This window comes from Pollachius pollachius, assembly GCF_949987615.1.
Source record: "Pollachius pollachius genome assembly, chromosome: 10".
NCBI classification, from domain to species: domain Eukaryota; kingdom Metazoa; phylum Chordata; class Actinopteri; order Gadiformes; family Gadidae; genus Pollachius; species Pollachius pollachius.
Genome location: NC_136943.1, coordinates 22,901,605 through 22,921,280, shown reverse-complemented (window position 1 = coordinate 22,921,280; position 19,676 = coordinate 22,901,605). Strand labels below are relative to the sequence as shown.

Sequence of the window (19,676 nt, the reverse complement as noted above, 5' to 3'; positions counted from 1 at the left end):
TATTGCTTACAAATTTAGCTGGCTGCTTTTATTTTATTCAGTCTGTTAGTGGTAGCCTTTGACTTATTTTCTCTCCTGAGAATAGGACTGATTGTGGTTACCAGGGTTTAAGTTTAATTTAAGCTACTTTCGTGTAGTTCAGTGGAGTTAGTCTGTTAGTTTAATGACAGAGAACGATTGTGTCACCTACACGGTCGTTTGTTGTGACGGGATTTGGTGTTGAAGGTGCCTTGTTTGGGGGAAGGCATTAAGGGCCGGCGGTAGGGGGCGGGATCTGGGAGCAGAGAATTTATCATTTTTATTTTCCTTCATTTTTTCTTCACTTGTGTGTAACAACTATATGGCTTTGTTTGCAATGGCAATATGCTAACATTACTTCTCCTACATCCCAAATGGCTGATTAAAACATTACTCAGGGTATCCGCTTTGTGTCTTGGAATGTCAAGGGTTCAAACAAGGTTACTAAAACAAAATAATGACCCATTTACAACATCTTAAGGCCGACATAGCTTTTCTCCAGGAGACGCAACTGTTTGCCTCTGATGTTCAGAGACTCAAAAAGGGATGGGTTGGGCACTTATTCCACTCAAAGTTTAATGTCAAAGCGAGGGGCGCCGCCATTTTAATTCGTAAAAACATTGCTTTTGAACTACTCAGCGCTATTGCCGACTCCAACGGCCGCTATGTTATTGTGCCAGGTCTCATCCAAAACACTCCTGTAGTCCTTGCCTGTGTATACGCACCTAATTGGGATGACAGTCAATTTATCACCAAATTATTTTCTACATTACCAGGTCTCGACAAGTTTCCTAATCATAGGGGGGGATTTTAATATGGTCCAAGACACCACTCTTGATAGGTCATCTACCAGAGACACTGTCCTTTCTAGCTCTGCTAGGATTATGGCTTCCTATGCTGAGCAGCTGGGCTTGTCTGACCCCTGGAGGTTCAACTTCCCATCAACCAAGGCATATTCATTCTTTTCGCACGTACACCGTACATATTCTTGGATAGATTTCTTCCTTGTGGATGATAGACTTTTATCAAAGGTTGATTCTTGCAAGTACCATAGCATTGTTATATCGGACCATGCCCCCACCTCCATGGAGGTCAACCTACCTAGAAGCTCCTTCCTTCAATTCAGTGGCGCTTTAACTCCCAAATGCTGTCCAATGATAATTTTAGGGAGTTCCTGACCTCTCAAGTTGGATTTTTCTTTGAAATTAATAAAACCCCTAACGTCTCCCAGTCCACTGTATGGGAAGCATTCAAAGCTTACTTACGAGGTCAAACAATCTCTTATGTCTCACACGCCAAAAATTTAGAAGCAATTAAATTGTCTGTGATCTCTGAGGAAATTTTACAGCTAGACAACCAATATGCAGTAGTCCCAACCCTGGCTCTGTATAATAGACGCCTTCCCCTCCAGGCCGAGTTTGATGTGTTATCGACAAGTAAGGCTGAATTACTTCTGCTTTAATCCAGACAATATATTTTTGAGACAGGGGACAAAGCAAGTAAACTTCTCGCCTATCAAGCTCGTTCAGCTGCAGCTTCTAGACTGATCCCTAAAATAAAATCACCAACTGGTGATGTTCTCACAGATACAAGAGACATAAAAAAAACCTTTTTAGACTTCTATTCCGATCTTTACTCCTCTGAATGCCCTCCAGATATTTGGGACCATGACAACCCTCTTGAAAATATTTGCTACCCAGCTCTTGATGAAACACTTCCGGCAACCTTGGTGGACCTTTTCACTTCTTGAGATCCCAGAAGCCATAAAAGTCATGCAAAATGGCAAGTCCCCAGGGCCTGACGGATACACTGTGGAATTTAATAAAACATTTTCTCACATTATATCCCCCTAATTACAAAGCATGTATAATGAATAATTTCTGAATGATCGGCTGCCGGGAACACTGTCTCAAGCCTCTATAACCCTGTTGCTTAAGAAAGATAAGGACCCGCTTCTTTGCAGCAGTAGGAGACCGATCTCACTTCTAAACGTGGACCAGAAAATTCTAGCCAAAGTCCTTTATAACCGTCTCCGACAAGTGGTCCCAGACCTGATATCGACTGATCAAACAGGCTTTATTCAGGGGAGACATTCTTTCTTTAACACAAGGCGATTGCTTGACATAATTCATGTACCAAGCTCTGAATCCCCCACATTTGTCCTTTTGTTTGATGCAGAAAAGGCATTCAATAGCAATTGCTGTTCGCGATTGCTATTGAACCTTTAGCTATCTGGCTTCGTAGTGAGGCAGGGTTTGAGGGTATTGCGAGAGGTGGGGTCACCCACAAAGTGTCCTTGTATGCAGATGACTTACTTTTGTATATATCTAATCCAACCTCTTCCATTCCTATTATTATGTCTATACTGGAGCAGTTTGGTAGATTTTCAGGGTACAAGCTGAACTTTCAGAAAAGTGAACTTTTCTCTATAAACCCAATGGCCACTAGAATGCCTCATTCACTCTTTCCTTTTAAACAAATGGACACTGGGTTTAAATACCTGGGCATCGTCATTACTAAATCATTTCCTCATATTTTCAAGGACAATTTTCTCCCATTACTAAACGATGTAAAGGCGATTTAAAGCGTTGGTCCACTTTGCCCCTCTCACTGGCTGGCCATATTAACCTTATCAAAATGACTGTCCTGCCCAAATTTTTATATCTCTTCCAACATATCCCAGTATTTATAAGGAAAAGCTTCTTCGCAAAATTTGATCAGACTATATCCTCCTTTCTACTGGGAAACGAGTTGCGGCGCATTAAGAAAGTGTATCTCCAACGGCCCAGGTCGATGTGGGATGGCCCTTCCAAATTTTCTTAATTACTATTGGACATGCAATATTCAGAAGCTTCTCTACTGGTCTACTCTGGAGAACGCTCCTCTTTAGGTGCAAATGGAGATGTCCTCTTCCCAGCAGTCTCTTTACTCCTTAGTGTGTTCAAGCTTACCGCTTGTCTCCGTCATCAGCTTGATGCCCACTGTTACACACACTGTAAAGATTTGGACGCAATTCAGGAGGCACTTTGGTCTTAACAGACCATCCTCTTACTCCCCAATATGTCGTAATCACTTGTTTAAACCATTGTGTACTGAACTCACCTTCCAAACCTGGTCTGACAAGGGAATCAGAACTGTTGATGATCTGTACAGCAAAGGGACTTTCTCGTCATTTTCAGACTTATCTGAATGGTTCGATTTACCTGGAGGTCATCTATTTCGCTATTTCCAGATTAGACATTTTTTACAAAAGCAATATCCAGAATTTCCAAATCACCCTATTCATTCTGAAATTGATTCCATTAGGCCCGAAACTCTTAATAATCTTAGAGTCGCTTGGGAGCGGGATTTGGGGGTGGAGCTGACGGATGGGACGTGGGAGACTGTGTTGGGGCTGGTTCAAACCTCCTCAATATGTGCCAGACATAGCCTTATACAACGTAAGATTGTACATTGCATTCATTATACTAATGCTAGACTAGCAAGGATATTTCCTGGCACAAGTGATGCATGTAACCGTTGTGGACAATCACCTGCTGACCTGGTTCACATGTTTTGGACCTGTCCCCTCCGATCTCCTAATTACTGTTTATCTCTGCTAAGGGGACGGGAGGGAGGGAGGGGGGGGATGCATATTTATGACTTGTTTGTTTAACGTGAGAAAACTTGCAAAACCTAATAAACAGATAAAAAAAAATAAAAGTGCCCGACAGTACATAAAGAACCCTCATCATGGAATTGAACTAATTGACCAGAGGATGGGATATAAAAGCCCAGTGGTAAACTAGATATGTCGCCACATCTGCATTTTCTGAAGAAAATGTGTGGTTGCATGACAACTTTTGGAGACCTCCATACATCCTGTCTACATAGGCCAAAATAATCTACTCCTGTTCAAGTTTGGGCTGGTTGATTTTAGCATTGTTACGGCTCCAGGATGTTCGCTTGCTACGTCTAGGGGGGGAAGTAGGGGAACCATAACACATGTATCTGTTGGACTGACTGGGAGAAACGCATGGCACAACAGCAAACATAGGTATATTTATTTGGCGAGCATTCCGCCAAGGGGAATAGGGAACTATAAGCGGATCCAAATCAAAGAAAACAAGATAAAGTGACAACTAACTAGTGCACACATACAACCTAGCTAATACATACAGAGGGTGGCCCCGCTTCTAACCTGATTTGATAACAGAGGGAAACTACGTGATGGTAGTGTACACCCAAGGGTATCTTACCTATTCACCCAAACCCCTATGGCATCTCAAAAACAAAGGCAACAGCATGACACAGCCAACAAACAGGCAGACAATGGCGTGTTACAATGGAGACAGGCAGGTGCAGGTTATCAAGGCCTGATGACACTGATTGGCCATCAGACAGCTCCCAGATTGGACAGGGGGTTGGACGATGGTGGAGGAACAGCCAATGGCGTGAGACCTACAGAAAACACAGGAAGACACAGGAAAACAACCACACACGTAACAAGCATTCACATTCACTTTCCATATTAAATAATAATACTGTTAGTATTAAGTAAAAAAGCAGTACAGCTCACTGATATACAGTGGGGCAAAAAAGTATTTAGTCAGCCACCAATTGTGCAAGTTCTCCCACTTAAAAAGACGAGAGAGGCCTGTAATTTTCATCATAGGTAAACCTCAGCTATGAGAGACAAAATGAAAAAAAAAATCCAGAAAATCACATTGTCTGATTTTTTAAGAATTTATTTGCAAATTATGGTGGAAAATAAGTATTTGGTCAACTACAAACCAGCAAGATCTGGTTTGTAGTTGGCAACAAGGCTGTCACAGACCTGTAACTTTTTCTTTAAGAGGCTCCTCTGTCCTCCACTGGTTACCTGTATTAATGGCACCTGTTTGAACTCCTTATCAGTATAAAAGACACCTGTCCACAACCTCAAACAGTCACACTCCAAACTCCACTATGACCAAGACCAAAGAGCTGTCAAAGGACACCAGAAACACAATTGTAGACCTGCACCAGGCTGGGAAGTCTGAATGTGCAGTAGGTAAGCAGCTTGGTGTGAAGAAATCAACTGTGGGAGCAATTATTAGGAAATGGAATACATACAAGACCACTGATAATCTCCCTCGATCTGGGGCTCCACGCAAGATCTCACCCTGTGGGGTCAAAATGATCACAAGAACCTTGAACAAAAATCCCAGAACCACACGGGGGGACCTAGTGAATGACCTCCAGAGAGCTGGGACCAAAGTAAAAAAGGCTTCCATCACTAACACACTACGCCCCCAGGGACTCAAATCCTGCAGTGCCAGACGTGTCCCCCTGCTAAAGCCAGTGCATGTCCGGGCCCGTTTGAAGTTTGCTAGAGAGCATTTGGATGATCCAGAACAGGATTGGGAGAATGTCATATGGTCAGATGAAACCAAAATAGAACTTTTTGGTAAAAACTCAACTCGTCGTGTTTGGAGGAGAAAGAATGCTGAGTTGCATCCAAAGAACACCAAACCTACAGTGAAGCATGGGGGTGGAAACATCATGCTTTGGGGCTGTTTTTCTGCCAAGGGACCAGCACGTCTGATCCGTATGACGGAAAGAATGAATGGGGCCATGTATTGTGAGATTTTGAGTGAAAACCTCCTTCCATCAGCAAGGGCACTGAAGATGAAACGTGGCTTGGTCTTTCAGCATGACAATGACCCCAAACACACCGCCCGGGCAACGAAGGATTGGCTTCGTAAGAAGCATTTTTGGTTGAGATCTGGAGACTGGCCTAGCCAGTCTCCAGATCTCAACCCCATAGAAAATCTTTGGAGGGAGTTGAAAATCCGTGTGGCCCAAAAACATCACTGCTCTAGAGGAGATCTGCATGGAGGAATGGGCCAAAATACCAGCAGCAGTGTGTGAAAACCTTGTAAAGACTTACCGAAAACGTTTGACCTCTGTCATTGCCAACAAAGGGCATGTAACAAAGTAGAGAGATGACCTTTTGTTATTGACCAAATACTTATTTTCCACCATAATTTGCAAATAAATTCTTTAAAAATCAGACAATGTGATTTTCTAGATTTTTTTTTTCATTTTGTCTCTCATAGCTGAGGTATACCTATGATGAAAATTACAGGCCTCTCTCATCTTTTTAAGTGGGAGAACTTGCACAATTGGTGGCTGACTAAATACTTTTTTGCCCCACTGTATGTGAACATCTATGCAATGGGCTTGGTTTTTATACCAACACTATTTGAGGAGATAATACCAAAAATCACGCACAAGAACTAGGATAAGAAAACAAATATTGTGACATGTTAACAATAGTGTGGCTTACTTTGCAACCACACTAACCAGACATGTCGCCGCGTGTGCCTTTTCTGAAAGAAATGTGTGTCCTTGCGTGAGCCAACTCGTCATGTGCGCAATATTCTATGAGCAGCTGACATGCTAATGCTAGCAAGGCTTAGTCATTCCACAGGTACATCTTTCTTTTTGTAGAGCACCTAGCATAACTTTAGTTCTAGTATTTTTTGGGCCGTTTGGTCTGTTATTGGTAATGCTTGCCTGTCAATCAAGACCTTCGTGGCGACATGCTTCTCCTTTTCCCTTTCCCCCGAAAAAACCTGGGAAATGTATTTACAAAAATATACAACAATCCACATTAATGTTAATAATAATTAATTACAGGCTCAGTTCGTTGTTTGTTTGATTCAGATGGTTTTCAATGAGATTTTTAGAAGTTCATGTCAACCCCACTGGCAGCAAGTATGCCTATTTTATTAGAAGGACCACAAAAAAAAAATAGCGGCTATTTAATAACTGTAAAAAATTGTAATCTAACAAATTCTTGCACTGAACAGTTTGTACTGTCTGACTGACTTGTGATCTATATTCATCCCGGTGTGTAACAGTGGCAAGGGTGAGTCCCTCAACCCACTCTTTAGGGTTAAGTGGAAATATTAAACATATTGTAGTTTTAGCTCAACTCCCTTTTTTACAAAACCAAACACAGAAGAAAATGGGTATGGAAGCCCAAACTTAAAGATTTACTTTAGCCACTGACCCATTGTAAGTATAAGAGACTGACAACATCGAAAGGATCCCTAAAGAGAATTACAGCTTCTTTATTAGCATTTGTCTTTTTTACAGTCTGTTTGTTATTGTGTTCATCTAAGTCTCGCTCAATGAGAAGGTTCACTCAGAAAGGTTGTGTGTCAGAAAATCTATCCTCCTACTCCCAAATCTTTAGATAACCCTAAGTTACGCTTTCTGTATTCAAACAAACTCTTTACGGCCCACCGCTCTCCAACTCTAAATCATGTTTTCACTGTTCCTCTTCCCGCAACAACAACAAATCAGATTTCAGAATGAAACTTCTCCTGAGCAAGACTTTGTTCGAAACAATAACAAAAAGACTGGCTCAAACGAAAGGTAATAAAAAAGTTGTATTTCTCTGTTGTCTCTTATAATGACAATCTGAGTCTTTCAGTAGCAAAACCGAGCACTTTAGAGGACGTACATTGACCAGGTGCTATTGCCCCAAAGGATTACATTGCAGCCTGTTTCATGGATTACGGCTCAAGCGTTCTTGCTCAATTCTGTATTAATTTCCATTTTTTAAAATTGCTTCCTAAATGGCCACTTAATTTTTGCATATCTATGATTCATGACTTACAACATACATAAATGTTTTATTCCCCTAGGTTGGTATTGTCGGTCGCACAGGGGCAGGAAAGTCCTCTTTGACTCTTGGTCTATTTCGAATCATTGAGGCAGCTGAGGGCTGTATCTGCATTGATGGGATTGACATCGCTGAGTTAGGACTGCATGAGCTGCGCTCAAGGATCACCATCATACCTCAGGTAGGGACACCCCTCTGAAATCCTTACCATGCAGAAAAGGTTCATTTCAGTTTTTAAAATTCTTCTCAATTCCAGGTTAACAGTTTAGCCTCTTGATCTAATTTATGCTATATGATTGACTCTTCTCAAACACATCCCTACCACACACACATATACACAGTCATAGATACTGCAGTTATGACTGACTACCATGTCTCCAATCTCCAGGACCCAGTGCTCTTCTCAGGCTCTGTGAGGATGAACCTGGACCCCTTTGATGGACACTCTGATGAGGATGTATGGAGAGCTCTGGAACTGGCCCACCTCAAGAGCTTTGTGTCTGGGCTTCCTGACAAACTGGACCATGAATGTTCTGAAGGAGGAGAGAATCTCAGGTACCGGCAGTTCATTAACATACAGTACATACACACTCTATAGCCAAGTGTAAGAGGTAGGGTTAGGGCTAACCCTAACCCGGGGACCGCCTTCCAATCAGACATAACGCCACTCCGACATTGACGTCTAATTGTCGTAGTGGCGGCAATTCCATTGTTTTGAAACGTCCCACCACTCTGACAATTTCCGTTTCCATGGTCGGCTTTAGATCTAGTCTTGGGAGATGCACGGGGTTGAGCCCATAACCTCATACACGCAGAGCAGCCTAAGGTACTTTTTTTTCAAATGTCCCGCCATTCCGACATGAGGTCATTAATATAAATTGCATTACTCTTTATCATTGTACTTTAATTAATTAATATGATTCTTTCTCAGTTGCATGCGCTGTAGTGTCCTACACTGACATTCGTCATTGGTGATTGGGACAGTCCCGATTTTGAGTTGCGTTTCCCGAGTCCCAGCAAAAGCCTGTCGGGGCGCTAAAATGTCCTGGTTTCCAGCATCCACTATGAAATTTCCCCTTTTGTCTGCGATTACATAGCCAACGTGGTCTTATTATAGCCCGATAAATAACTAAAAAACACATGGAAAGATTAAAGCATCCAGCATGTGATTTCAACAATGTGAGAGGGCATACGCAACAGGGATAATCGCACAGTGGAATGCTGCGCGATTTAATCTGCACAGTGGAAAGTGCTCGTCCACTGGGCGGACGAGCACTGGCCGTAGATGTTTGCTCATTTCAGAAGCAGGGAGATTACAAGACATTCCTTTATTCCATCATGAACAATACTTGAACTGACGAGATGAACCGCACCGTTCCCACCTTAAAGGCTTATTACACTGGCCAATTTCGATGACACCTGTCCGCAATTCCACAGCAGCAGGCTGTCAGCAAACAAATCGAATTTGGAGCAAATTCACTCCTACAAATATGTGTAGGCTTATTTGAAGAGCGTTTGTCTCTGTTTTTAGAGCTCTACGAGGTTGACGTCTTAGACACACACACACACACACACACAGCACACACACACAGCACACACACACACACGGATCCGGCCCGCGAGGGAATATTCACTAGCCCTTTGAGTGGAAACCTATAGGCCTAGGTAAAAAAAAAAAAAAAGGTTGGGAATATTGTTACAGTCTATGTTTAACGGATTTCCCTTCTATGGGCAAAAACTGTTTATTTTTATTGATCCCCTTCGAGAATTTGTGTGGAAAGGGGTGGGTCTGGGGCAGGCTATATTCTCGACTTTCCCCTTTGTAAAGCGCATTGTATTGCCATTGGGCCGATATGAAGTTAACTGCGCCTATTCCTTGATTTGTTCTGCCGCGTCACTCCAAACAATTAATTTCATTCCAATGTTCGTCCAATCCACTCCAATAGTGGTCCTGCATTGAGATTAAATCCAACTCTAATTAATAAATGGTCCAGTTTTAAGTTTCATGGAATATTTATACATTCCCAGGGCATGTTAAATAAGTGCACATCCCGCGCTCGTAAAATGCAGTGGTCAATTGATGGAATGGGTTATTTCACATCATCCCAATCAAAATTTGGAATTAATCAAATAAATTACAGATAAATAATACTGAAATGGCTACTTTTGGTTGAACACATTTGAACAAAATATTTATGATCCCCCAATGTTTTCCTGAAGTTGGTGCCACTGATTGATAGACTGTCGGAATGGCGGTACTAAAAGGTGTCGGAATGGCGGCATGTCGGACTGGCAGCACGTCTGAATGGCAGCACGTCTGAATGGCAGCATGTCTGAATGGCAGTATGTAACCCATTTGAACATTAGCTACTGCTTGACCTGTACATTAATTGATTTATAATGGGTCATATATACCATCCGCTCGCCTTTATAATTTTATATCAGATCTAAATCCTTAGTCGTATCTGTAGACGCTTGGTATATGTGTCTTCCCATGACCATGCTCCATTAAGCCACGTGCCTTCCCGCCATTAAGTATCTTACCTTAAGTATCTCAATCAATAAAATAATTCATCAAATGGCAATATTAACAAAATTGATATACACATTGTATGTTCTGGAAAACTCTTTGAATATTGTCTGTATTTTTTCATATTGAAGTGATAATCTATTTTTCTAAAGGGCACAGGTAACCTGTCTGATATTACCCCAAAATGCTGTTAATATATACAGAAGGCTCTCACATAGAACCTAAACAATTAAGTCGCATGAAAAATCTATAAATAAATAACTTGTAGTGCTGCTGTTCAGCATGCTCTATTCCCAGTACCATAACTGACATTTTGGAATTGTTGCTGACTACTGCACTGGTGGTTTCAGTGTCTGTCCTTGTTTTGTCACACAGACTTATGCAAAGACGACAAAATGCTGTCTAGTTTTAGGATGCAAACCCAGCTTCCAAAATAACCTAGCCTCATTCACGAACACAAAACTTTCTGGCTGAAAGAAACCGCAAATAAATTTGATTTTGACTCATTATCGGGTTCAAAAAGGGCTTTTGAAGATATGCTGATGATCCGCATGCATGTCCTTATATCGAGTGGAGGGTAACTTTGTATTGAAGGGTCACTGATATATGATGTGCCTGCTTGGGTCATTGATATATACCTTGTATAAAGTGAATTGAAGTGAAAATGTACTAATAAATACCCTTTTTAAGTCGCATATATATATTCTGGGATAAACAAATATACTTCACAAGTAAGTATTTTTTCGAGGGTAAACCAAAAAAGATATATATATATCTTGCATTGTACACTTTGTGTTTTCCCTGACCGACTTGTTATCTACAATTATCCTGTCATGAAACAATGGCAGCTGGGGATAATGGACACAAACCCAGTTTTCTTTGGGATAACCAAACCAGCCATTTTAATGAAAATCTTCCCCAAATCTACACCGACTAATGTCGGTAGTGAAATTAAGTCTGGTTTTGTGGTTTGTTGATGCAACGCTCTTTACAAAACCGACCAGAGACAATAATTGGTATGGAAGAAAAATCGTGTCAGCCATTGAAACGTGATTGTTTCACAATTATATTTTGTTCTTAATACCAAGCAGATCAATACTAAGTAGACTTGAAATGTCATGAAACGTCATTTCAGCACCAAAACAAGTGTAGGCCTACCAAGTTAGATTGGACAAGGGTTTCTTTGAGCCGGTCAGATGCAGGCCATAACGCTGGTGGTATGAATAGCCTAATCTTTAAAAATGTGTTCAGACCTAAAACATTCACACGAGTCCATTATTGTATTTAAAGGGCTCATGTCATTCCACCAGGTGTGGGTGTGATTAGCTGGTACAAGCCGTTTGGCACAGGGAAGGAATGATTTTCATAGTTTCACAGTGGGCGTGTCCACCCAGATATATGAAGGATAGATGAGCAACGTTTACTACAGTCCACGGTGTAGGCTGTTAGATTGATCTATCCAGCATACATCTAGGTGGACATTCCAACGTGTGATGTCACTATGAAAATCATTCCTTCCCTGTGCCAAATGGCTTGTACCAGCTAATCACACCAACACCTGATGGCATGACAAGAGCCCTTTAAACCTGTTTTATTTAACATTGTCACTGATTGTCCATCTGGTATGTCTGAAGTCTTGGCCAGCGACAGCTTGTATGCCTTGCCAGAGCACTGCTCAGGAAGACGAAGATTCTGGTTCTGGACGAGGCCACTGCAGCAGTTGACCTTGAGACAGACGACCTGATCCAGTCAACCATCCGCTCACAGTTTAACGACTGTACCGTCCTGACCATAGCTCATCGCCTCAACACAATTATGGACTATAAAAGGTAGCATTAAAAATGTCCTACACACAATGCTGTCGCATCTCGTTTCATCACATCTTATCAGTGTTGTCTTTGTTAGGGTCCTGGTGTTGGAGAACGGGAAGGTCGCAGAATTTGACTCCCCCACTAATCTCATCGCTAAGAAAGGAATCTTCTACAAGATGGCCAAAGACTCTGGGCTGGTTTGAAGGACAATAACTGGAATCTCTCAACATACCAAGATCTTACTGATTATTGACTTGGATAGTCAATTTGGGACCATGACCGAGGTCTGGAACAGGGCCATGTAGTATCAAAAAACAAGCAACCATTTATTCTTAAATATTTTGACAGAACAGATTCTGTATCAGCCAGTCTGTTAAAGAAATACTATGTTTAATTGTATGGAGCTACTGCAGTAGTAATCAATCTCCTGACTGTATTTCTAACTGTTCCGTGAATGGGGGAGCCCAACAGAGAACCTGCTCTGTGTGGAAATGGCGTCTTTTGCTCTGCTTGTGCCATCAGGCCAAGTGACCATCTGTCTCTCTTCATTCATCATCTTTAATATCACCTGGGAGCTGTAGTCCTGGTCATTACTCAGAAGAGCAATTCTCACATTTTATGTAACTGTTGCTTTCGTGCCTTGTTGTATCGCTTTGCTACTCTAACTTTTATTTACTCATGCAACCCCAAACATCGCAAGAATATATTCATATATATATTTTATTTGTTTAACCTGATAAATTGCTGCATAGAGAATTTAAATAGCCTAATTTATCAGAATACCTTATGGTTTATCCTGTGGTTCCCAAGTACCACATTTTAAACATCTAGTTGGATAGCTTTAATCTGCAAATAATCAGGAATACAAGGCAAGAATTTGCAGTTTATTCTTTTATTATTAAGCAATATTTTGTTTTTTCATTATCCAATTGTTTTTCGGCATGGAAATCTCCTGATTTATTAAAACATATTTATTGATTCTTCAAACTTGCTTGGACTGTAAACATCTAAATATGTTTGATGCATTTCCCCCGCACTACGATAAAGGCAAAATGACTTTAACGTGTATTTACTCAGAATTGCTTTTACATTACCCGTGGTCGCACACAAACACACACAATTCATTACTTTGTCATTTAAAACAAACAAGGGTTGGGTAGTTATTAATCTCAGATCCAGCAGAACTTCTCGGCAGAGACAGTATCGTGTCCCAGAAACCAAAAACTAATATGGCATGGTTCTATGTCGTATAGGCTTCGCCTTTTAAGGCCATCGCTATTGGGTTTTCCCTAGGCGCGAGCCGTAGCACTGAAAAATTTGGAATCCCCGCCCACGAACAACGTGGGCCTCAATCACGTCCGCAGTCTGCAGATATTATCGGGCGCCGGCGGACGTTCTGCTCCCATTTTCTTCAGGACGATCTTGTAGCATAATAAGATGGATATAATGGACTCAAAGACGATCCGCATCTGCAAGACATGTAACACGGGTTACATCTTGCCGTATGATGGCCATGAAGTGTGCGTGGGCTGCCTTGAGCATGAACATGCCATCTTGGCGGCCTCGCCGCTCTGCCTGTGTCGGCATTGTGCGGCGCTACCGGTGGGCGACAGACAGCGCAGAGGCAACACTGCCGCCGTCATTGCTGAAGGTTCTGACGACTTTACTGTCCCACTCGACGATGCCCTCTCTCTCCTTGTGAGCTCGGAGTCGGACGACACCGACCGCGACGAGGAGGGGGCGTCTCCCCCGGCTTCCCCTCACCATTCGGAGAGGGGAAGCCGGGGGAGACGCCCCCTCTCCGAATGGAGAGGTCGGAGCTCGGGGCTGCACCATTGCCCGTCTCTGCCGCCACCTCACTTCCAGTGGTTGGAGCTTTGGTGGCAGAGCTACCGGGCATTATCGCCAGGGCAGCCGCAAAACTTGGCCTTGCACCCCATGCCTCAGGCCCCCCAACGCCCGGACCAGCTGCATGGCATCTGGGGGCTCGAGGCCGCGACACGCCCCGCCCGTCTCGACCCGATGGCCACAGATCCTCCTCCTGGCCCCCCGGCTTACCAGCCCCGCCCACCTCCATCGCAGGCTGCGGCGAGCGGCCAGCGAAGGTCCCTGGCAGCGGGCTCATGGGGCAATGTCCCGCCCCACAAGCGCCGGCAATTAAGGGGCGAGGGAGAAGCGTGTGACAGCGAGAAACACCTCTTTACTAAAGACGGCTGCTTTCTCCCCAGTTAACGCCGGAGCCTATCGGCCCGGCCATAACTGTTTCACACTCATCTCCCACCACATATAGGCAGGCCGTCAATAAAACTTGTATTATTGATCAAGCCAGCCCTACAATACTTTCCCCTCACCACATCATGCCTGGCATGAAATGCGGCGAGACGGCCGCTAAAGCGAGCTCTCTGTCTACGAATGACACACAGCTCGCTCAAAGTGTCAGCAGTCTGCTGCCCAGTGACAGTGTTATTCCTCCTCGCGCCCCAACGCTCAGGAGAGAGGAAACTACACTCCTGTCACAAGCTGAGCAGGCAGGGCATGCCTCTGTTAATGACACACACACCCAGCCCTTTCGGGCAGAGCTCCCCATGGGGGAGGACAATTCCTCCCCTTGCAGCGGCGCCAGGGGATCAAGCGTGGCTCGTTTCCATGACAGCCACATCGAAACAAGAGGCTGCACAGCCGCTTTCAGAGCATTACTCAGAGTGGCTGAGCGCGTGCCCCCTGGCCAAATGGATGGACAGGCTGATCAGCAAGGGTCACACCCTGCAGTTCACCTCCGTCCCGCCACGATTCAACGGGATTGTGGAAGCAACGCTGTCATCCAAGGATCAACAGCTGTCACTTTTGGCAGAGCTCCAGCAGCTTCTAGTGAAAAAAGTGATTTCCAAAGTCCCGAAGGGAGAGGAAATGCAGGAATTCTATTCCCGTTATTTCCTGGTACCCAAGAAAACAGGAGGGCTGAGACCGATTCTCGATCTAGCCCTATTCAACAAATGCATCGCGGAGAGGCCGTTTCACATGTTAACAATCAGACGAGTGTTAGAAAAGTCTGTTCCTTTCAATGCAAACGTGTTATTATGCTTTCAAAAGGGTTACTTAAGCAATACACGACCATTTGGAAGTAAAGTCCATTAGTTTTGAGCAATATCAACATTGTAAGGTCAGAATCACATTTTTGGTCAAAAAGTGATTCTCTCGCTCTGTCAAGCATTTTGCACACATCAAAACTAGAACAGTTGATATTTCTGTTCCTTTCAATGCAAACGTGTCATTAGGCTTACAAAAGGCTTATTTAAGCAATACACCACCATTTGGAAGTGAAGTCCATTAGTTTTGAGCAATATCAACATTGAAAGGTCAGAATTACATTGTTGGTCAAAAATTGATTCATTCGCTCTGAAAAGCATTTTGCTCACATAAAAACTAGAAAAGTTGATATTTCTGTTCCTTTCAATATAAAAGTGCTATTAGGCTGACAAGAGGGTTATTCAAACAATTCACCACCATTTGTGGAATCCATCAGTTTTGAGCAACCACCCCTTGGAGGTGAAGTACATTAGTTTTGAGCACATTAAACAATGTAAGGTCAGAATGACATTGTTGGTCAAAAAGTGATTCTCTCGCTCTGTAAATCATTTTGTACACATAAAAACTAGAACAGTTGATATTTCTGTTCCGTTCAATGCAAACGTGTTATTTTTCTTACAAAAGGCTTATTTAAGCAATTCACCACCATTTGGAAGTGATGTCCATTAGTTTTGAGCACAATCAAGATTATAAGGTCAGAATCACATTTTTGGTCAAAAAGTGATTCTCTAGCTTTGAAAAGCATTTTGCACACATAAAAACTGGAAAAGATGATATTTCTGTTCCTTTCAATGCAAGCGTGTTATTAGGCTTATAAAAGCCTAATAACATGCTTTTATAAGCCTAATGGCACCTAATGGTGCTGTATTCAAGCAATACAGCACCATTTGTGGAGTCCATTAGTTTTGAGCAACCACCCCTTGGAGGTGAAGTACATTACTTTTGACCACATTAATCAATGTAAGGTCAGAATCACATTGTTGGTCAAAAAGTGATTCTCTCGCTCTGAAAAGCATTTTGCACACATAAAAACTAGAACAGTTGATATTTCTGTTCCGTTCAATGCAAACGTGTTATTTTGCTTACAAATGGGTTACTTCAGCATAAACCACCATTTGGAAGTGAATTCCATTAGTTTTGAGCAATATCAACATTGTAAGGTCAGAATCACGTTGTTGGTCGAAAAGTGATTCTCTCGCTCTGAAAAGAATTTTGCACGCATAAAAACTAGAACAGTTGATATTTCTGTTCCGTTCAATGAAAACGTGTTATTATGCTTACAAATGGGTTATTTCAGCATAAACCACCATTTGGAAGTGAATTCGATTAGTTTTGAGCAATATCAACATTGTAAGGTCAGAATCACATTGTTGGTCGAAAAGTGATTCTCTCGCTCTGAAAAGCATTTTGCACGCATAAAAACTAGAACAGTTGATATTTCTGTTCCGTTCAATGCAAACGTGTTATTTTACTTACAAATGGGTTACTTCAGCATAAACCATTATTTGGAAGTGAATTCCATTAGTTTTTAGCAATATCAACATTGTAAGGTCAGAATCACGTTGTTGGTCAAAAAGTGATTCTCTCGCTCTGAAAAGCATTTTGCACACATAAAAACTAGAACAGTTGATATTTCTGTTCCGTTCAATGCAAACGTGTTATTTTGCTTACAAATGGGTTATTTCAGCATAAACCACCATTTGGAAGTGAATTCGATTAGTTTTGAGCAATATCAACATTGTATGGTCAGAATCACATTGTTGGTCGAAAAGTGATTCTCTCGCTCTGAAAAGCATTTTGCACGCATAAAAACTAGAATAGTTGATATTTCTGTTCCGTTCAATGCAAACGTGTTATTTTACTTACAAATGGGTTACTTCAGCATAAACCATTATTTGGAAGTGAATTCCATTAGTTTTTAGCAATATCAACATTGTAAGGTCAGAATCACGTTGTTGGTCAAAACGTGATTCTCTCGCTCTGAAAAGCATTTTGCACACATAAAAACTAGAACAGTTGATATTTCTGTTCCGTTCAATGCAAACGTGTTATTTTGCTTACAAATGGGTTACTTCAGCGTAAACCACCATTTGGAAATGAATTCCATTAGTTTTTAGCAATATCAACATTGTAAGGTCAGAATCACGTTGTTGGTCAAAAAGTGATTCTCTCGCTCTGAAAAGCATTTTGCACACGTAGAAAATAGAATAGTTGATATTTCTGTTCCGTTTAATGCAAACGTGTTATTTTGCTTACAAATGGGTTATTTCAGCATAAACCACCATTTGGAAGTGAATTTGATTAGTTTTGAGCAATATCAACATTGTATGGTCAGAATCACATTGTTGGTCGAAAAGTGATTCTCTCGCTCTGAAAAGCATTTTGCACGCATAAAAACTAGAATAGTTGATATTTCTGTTCCGTTCAATGCAAACGTGTTATTTTACTTACAAATGGGTTACTTCAGCATAAACCATTATTTGGAAGTGAATTCCATTAGTTTTTAGCAATATCAACATTGTAAGGTCAGAATCACGTTGTTGGTCAAAACGTGATTCTCTCGCTCTGAAAAGCATTTTGCACACATAAAAACTAGAACAGTTGATATTTCTGTTCCGTTCAATGCAAACGTGTTATTTTGCTTACAAATGGGTTACTTCAGCGTAAACCACCATTTGGAAATGAATTCCATTAGTTTTTAGCAATATCAACATTGTAAGGTCAGAATCACGTTGTTGGTCAAAAAGTGATTCTCTCGCTCTGAAAAGCATTTTGCACACGTAGAAAATAGAATAGTTGATATTTCTGTTCCGTTTAATGCAAACGTGTTATTTTGCTTACAAATGGGTTATTTAAGCAATACACGACCATTTGGAAGTGAATTCCATTAGTTTTGAGCAATATCAACATTGTAAGGTCAGAATCACGATGTTGGTCGAAAAGTGATTCTGTCGCTCTGAAAAGCATTTTGCACGCATAAAAACTAGAACAGTGTATATTTCTGTTCCGTTCAATGCAAATGTGTTATTTTGCTTACAAAAGGGTTATTAAAGCAATACACGACCATTTGAAAGTGAAGTCCATTAGTTTTGAGCAATATGAACATGGTAAGGTCAGAATCACGTTGTTGGTCAAAAAGTGATTCTCTCGCTCTGAAAAGCATTTTGCACGCATAAAAACTAGAACAGTTGATATTTCTGTTCCGTTCAATGCAAACGTGTTATTTTGCTTACAAATGGGTTACTTCAGCATAAACCACCATTTGGAAGTGAATTCCATTCGTTTTTACCAATATCAACATTGTAAGGTCAGAATCACGTTGTTCGTCGAAAAGTGATTCTCTCACTCTGAAAAGCATTTTGCACGCATAAAAACTAGAACAGTTGATATTTCTGTTCCGTTCAATGAAAACGTGTTACTTTGCTTACAAAAGCAAAACACGACCATTTGGAAGTGAAGTCCATTACTTTTGAGCAATATCAACATTGTAAGGTCAGAATCACATTGTTGATCGAAAAGTGATTCTCTCGCTCTGAAAAGCATTCTGCACGCATAAAAACTAGAACACTTGATATTTCTGTTCAATTCAATGAAAACGTGTTACTTTGCTTACAAAAGGGTTATTTAAGCAATACACGACCATTTGGAAGTGAAGTCCATTAGTTTTGAGCAATATCAACATTGTAAGGTCAGAATCACGTTGTTGGTCAAAAAGTGATTCTCTAGCTCTGAAAAGCATTTTGCACACGTAAAAAATAGAATAGTTGATATTTCTGTTCCGTTCAATGCAAACGTGTTATTTTGCTTACAAAAGAGTTATTTAAGCAATACACTACCATTTGGAAGTGAAGTCCATTAGTTTTGAGCAATATCAACATTGTAAGGTCAGAATCACGTTGTTGGTCGAAAAGTGATTCTCTCGCACTGAAAAGCATTTTGCATGCATAAAAACTAGAAGAGTTGATACTTCTGTTCCGTTCAATGCAAACGTGTTATTTTGCTTACAAATGGGTTACTTCAGCATAAACCACAATTAAGAAGTGAATTCCATTAGTTTTTAGCAATATCAACATTGTACGGTTAGAATCGCATTGTTGCTCAAAAAGAGCTTCTCTCGCTCTGAAAAGCATTTTGCACGCATAAAAACTAGAAAAGTGAATATTTCTGTTCCTTTCAATGCAAACGTGTTATACTGCTTGCAAAAGGGTTATTTAAGCATAAACCGCCATTTGGGAGTGAATTCCATTAGTTTTGAGCAATATCAACATTTAAATGTCAGAATCACATTGTTGGTCAAAAAGTGCTTCTCTCGCTCTGAAAAGCATTTTGCACGCATAAAAACATGACAAGTGAATATTTCTGTTCCTTTCAATGCAAACGTGTTATTATGCTTACAAAAGGGTTATTTAAGCATAAACCACCATTTGGGAGTCAATTCCATTAGTTTTGAGCAATATCAACATTGTAAGGTTAGAATAGCATTGTTGGTCAAAAAGTGCTTCTCTCGCTCTGAAAAGCATTTTGCACGCATAAAAACTTGACAAGTGAATATTTCTGTTACTTTCAATGGAAA

The 19,676-nt window shown here is 41.3% G+C and overlaps 1 protein-coding gene across 1 annotated transcript in view; it reads left to right on the top strand.

Annotated features, from left to right (window-relative positions):
• abcc1 (ATP binding cassette subfamily C member 1 (ABCC1 blood group)) overlaps window positions 1-12,966 on the top strand; it is a 122,069-nt gene extending 109,103 nt beyond the window's left edge. The window contains exons 29-32 of the mRNA XM_079744587.1: window positions 7,698-7,856; window positions 8,064-8,230; window positions 11,840-12,034; window positions 12,111-12,966. Of these exons, the coding sequence (XP_079600713.1) occupies window positions 7,698-7,856; window positions 8,064-8,230; window positions 11,840-12,034; window positions 12,111-12,219 (630 nt within the window). The 3' untranslated portion in view covers window positions 12,220-12,966. The remainder of the gene's footprint in view (window positions 1-7,697; window positions 7,857-8,063; window positions 8,231-11,839; window positions 12,035-12,110) is intronic.
• The last annotated feature ends 6,710 nt before the right edge of the window (window positions 12,967-19,676 follow it).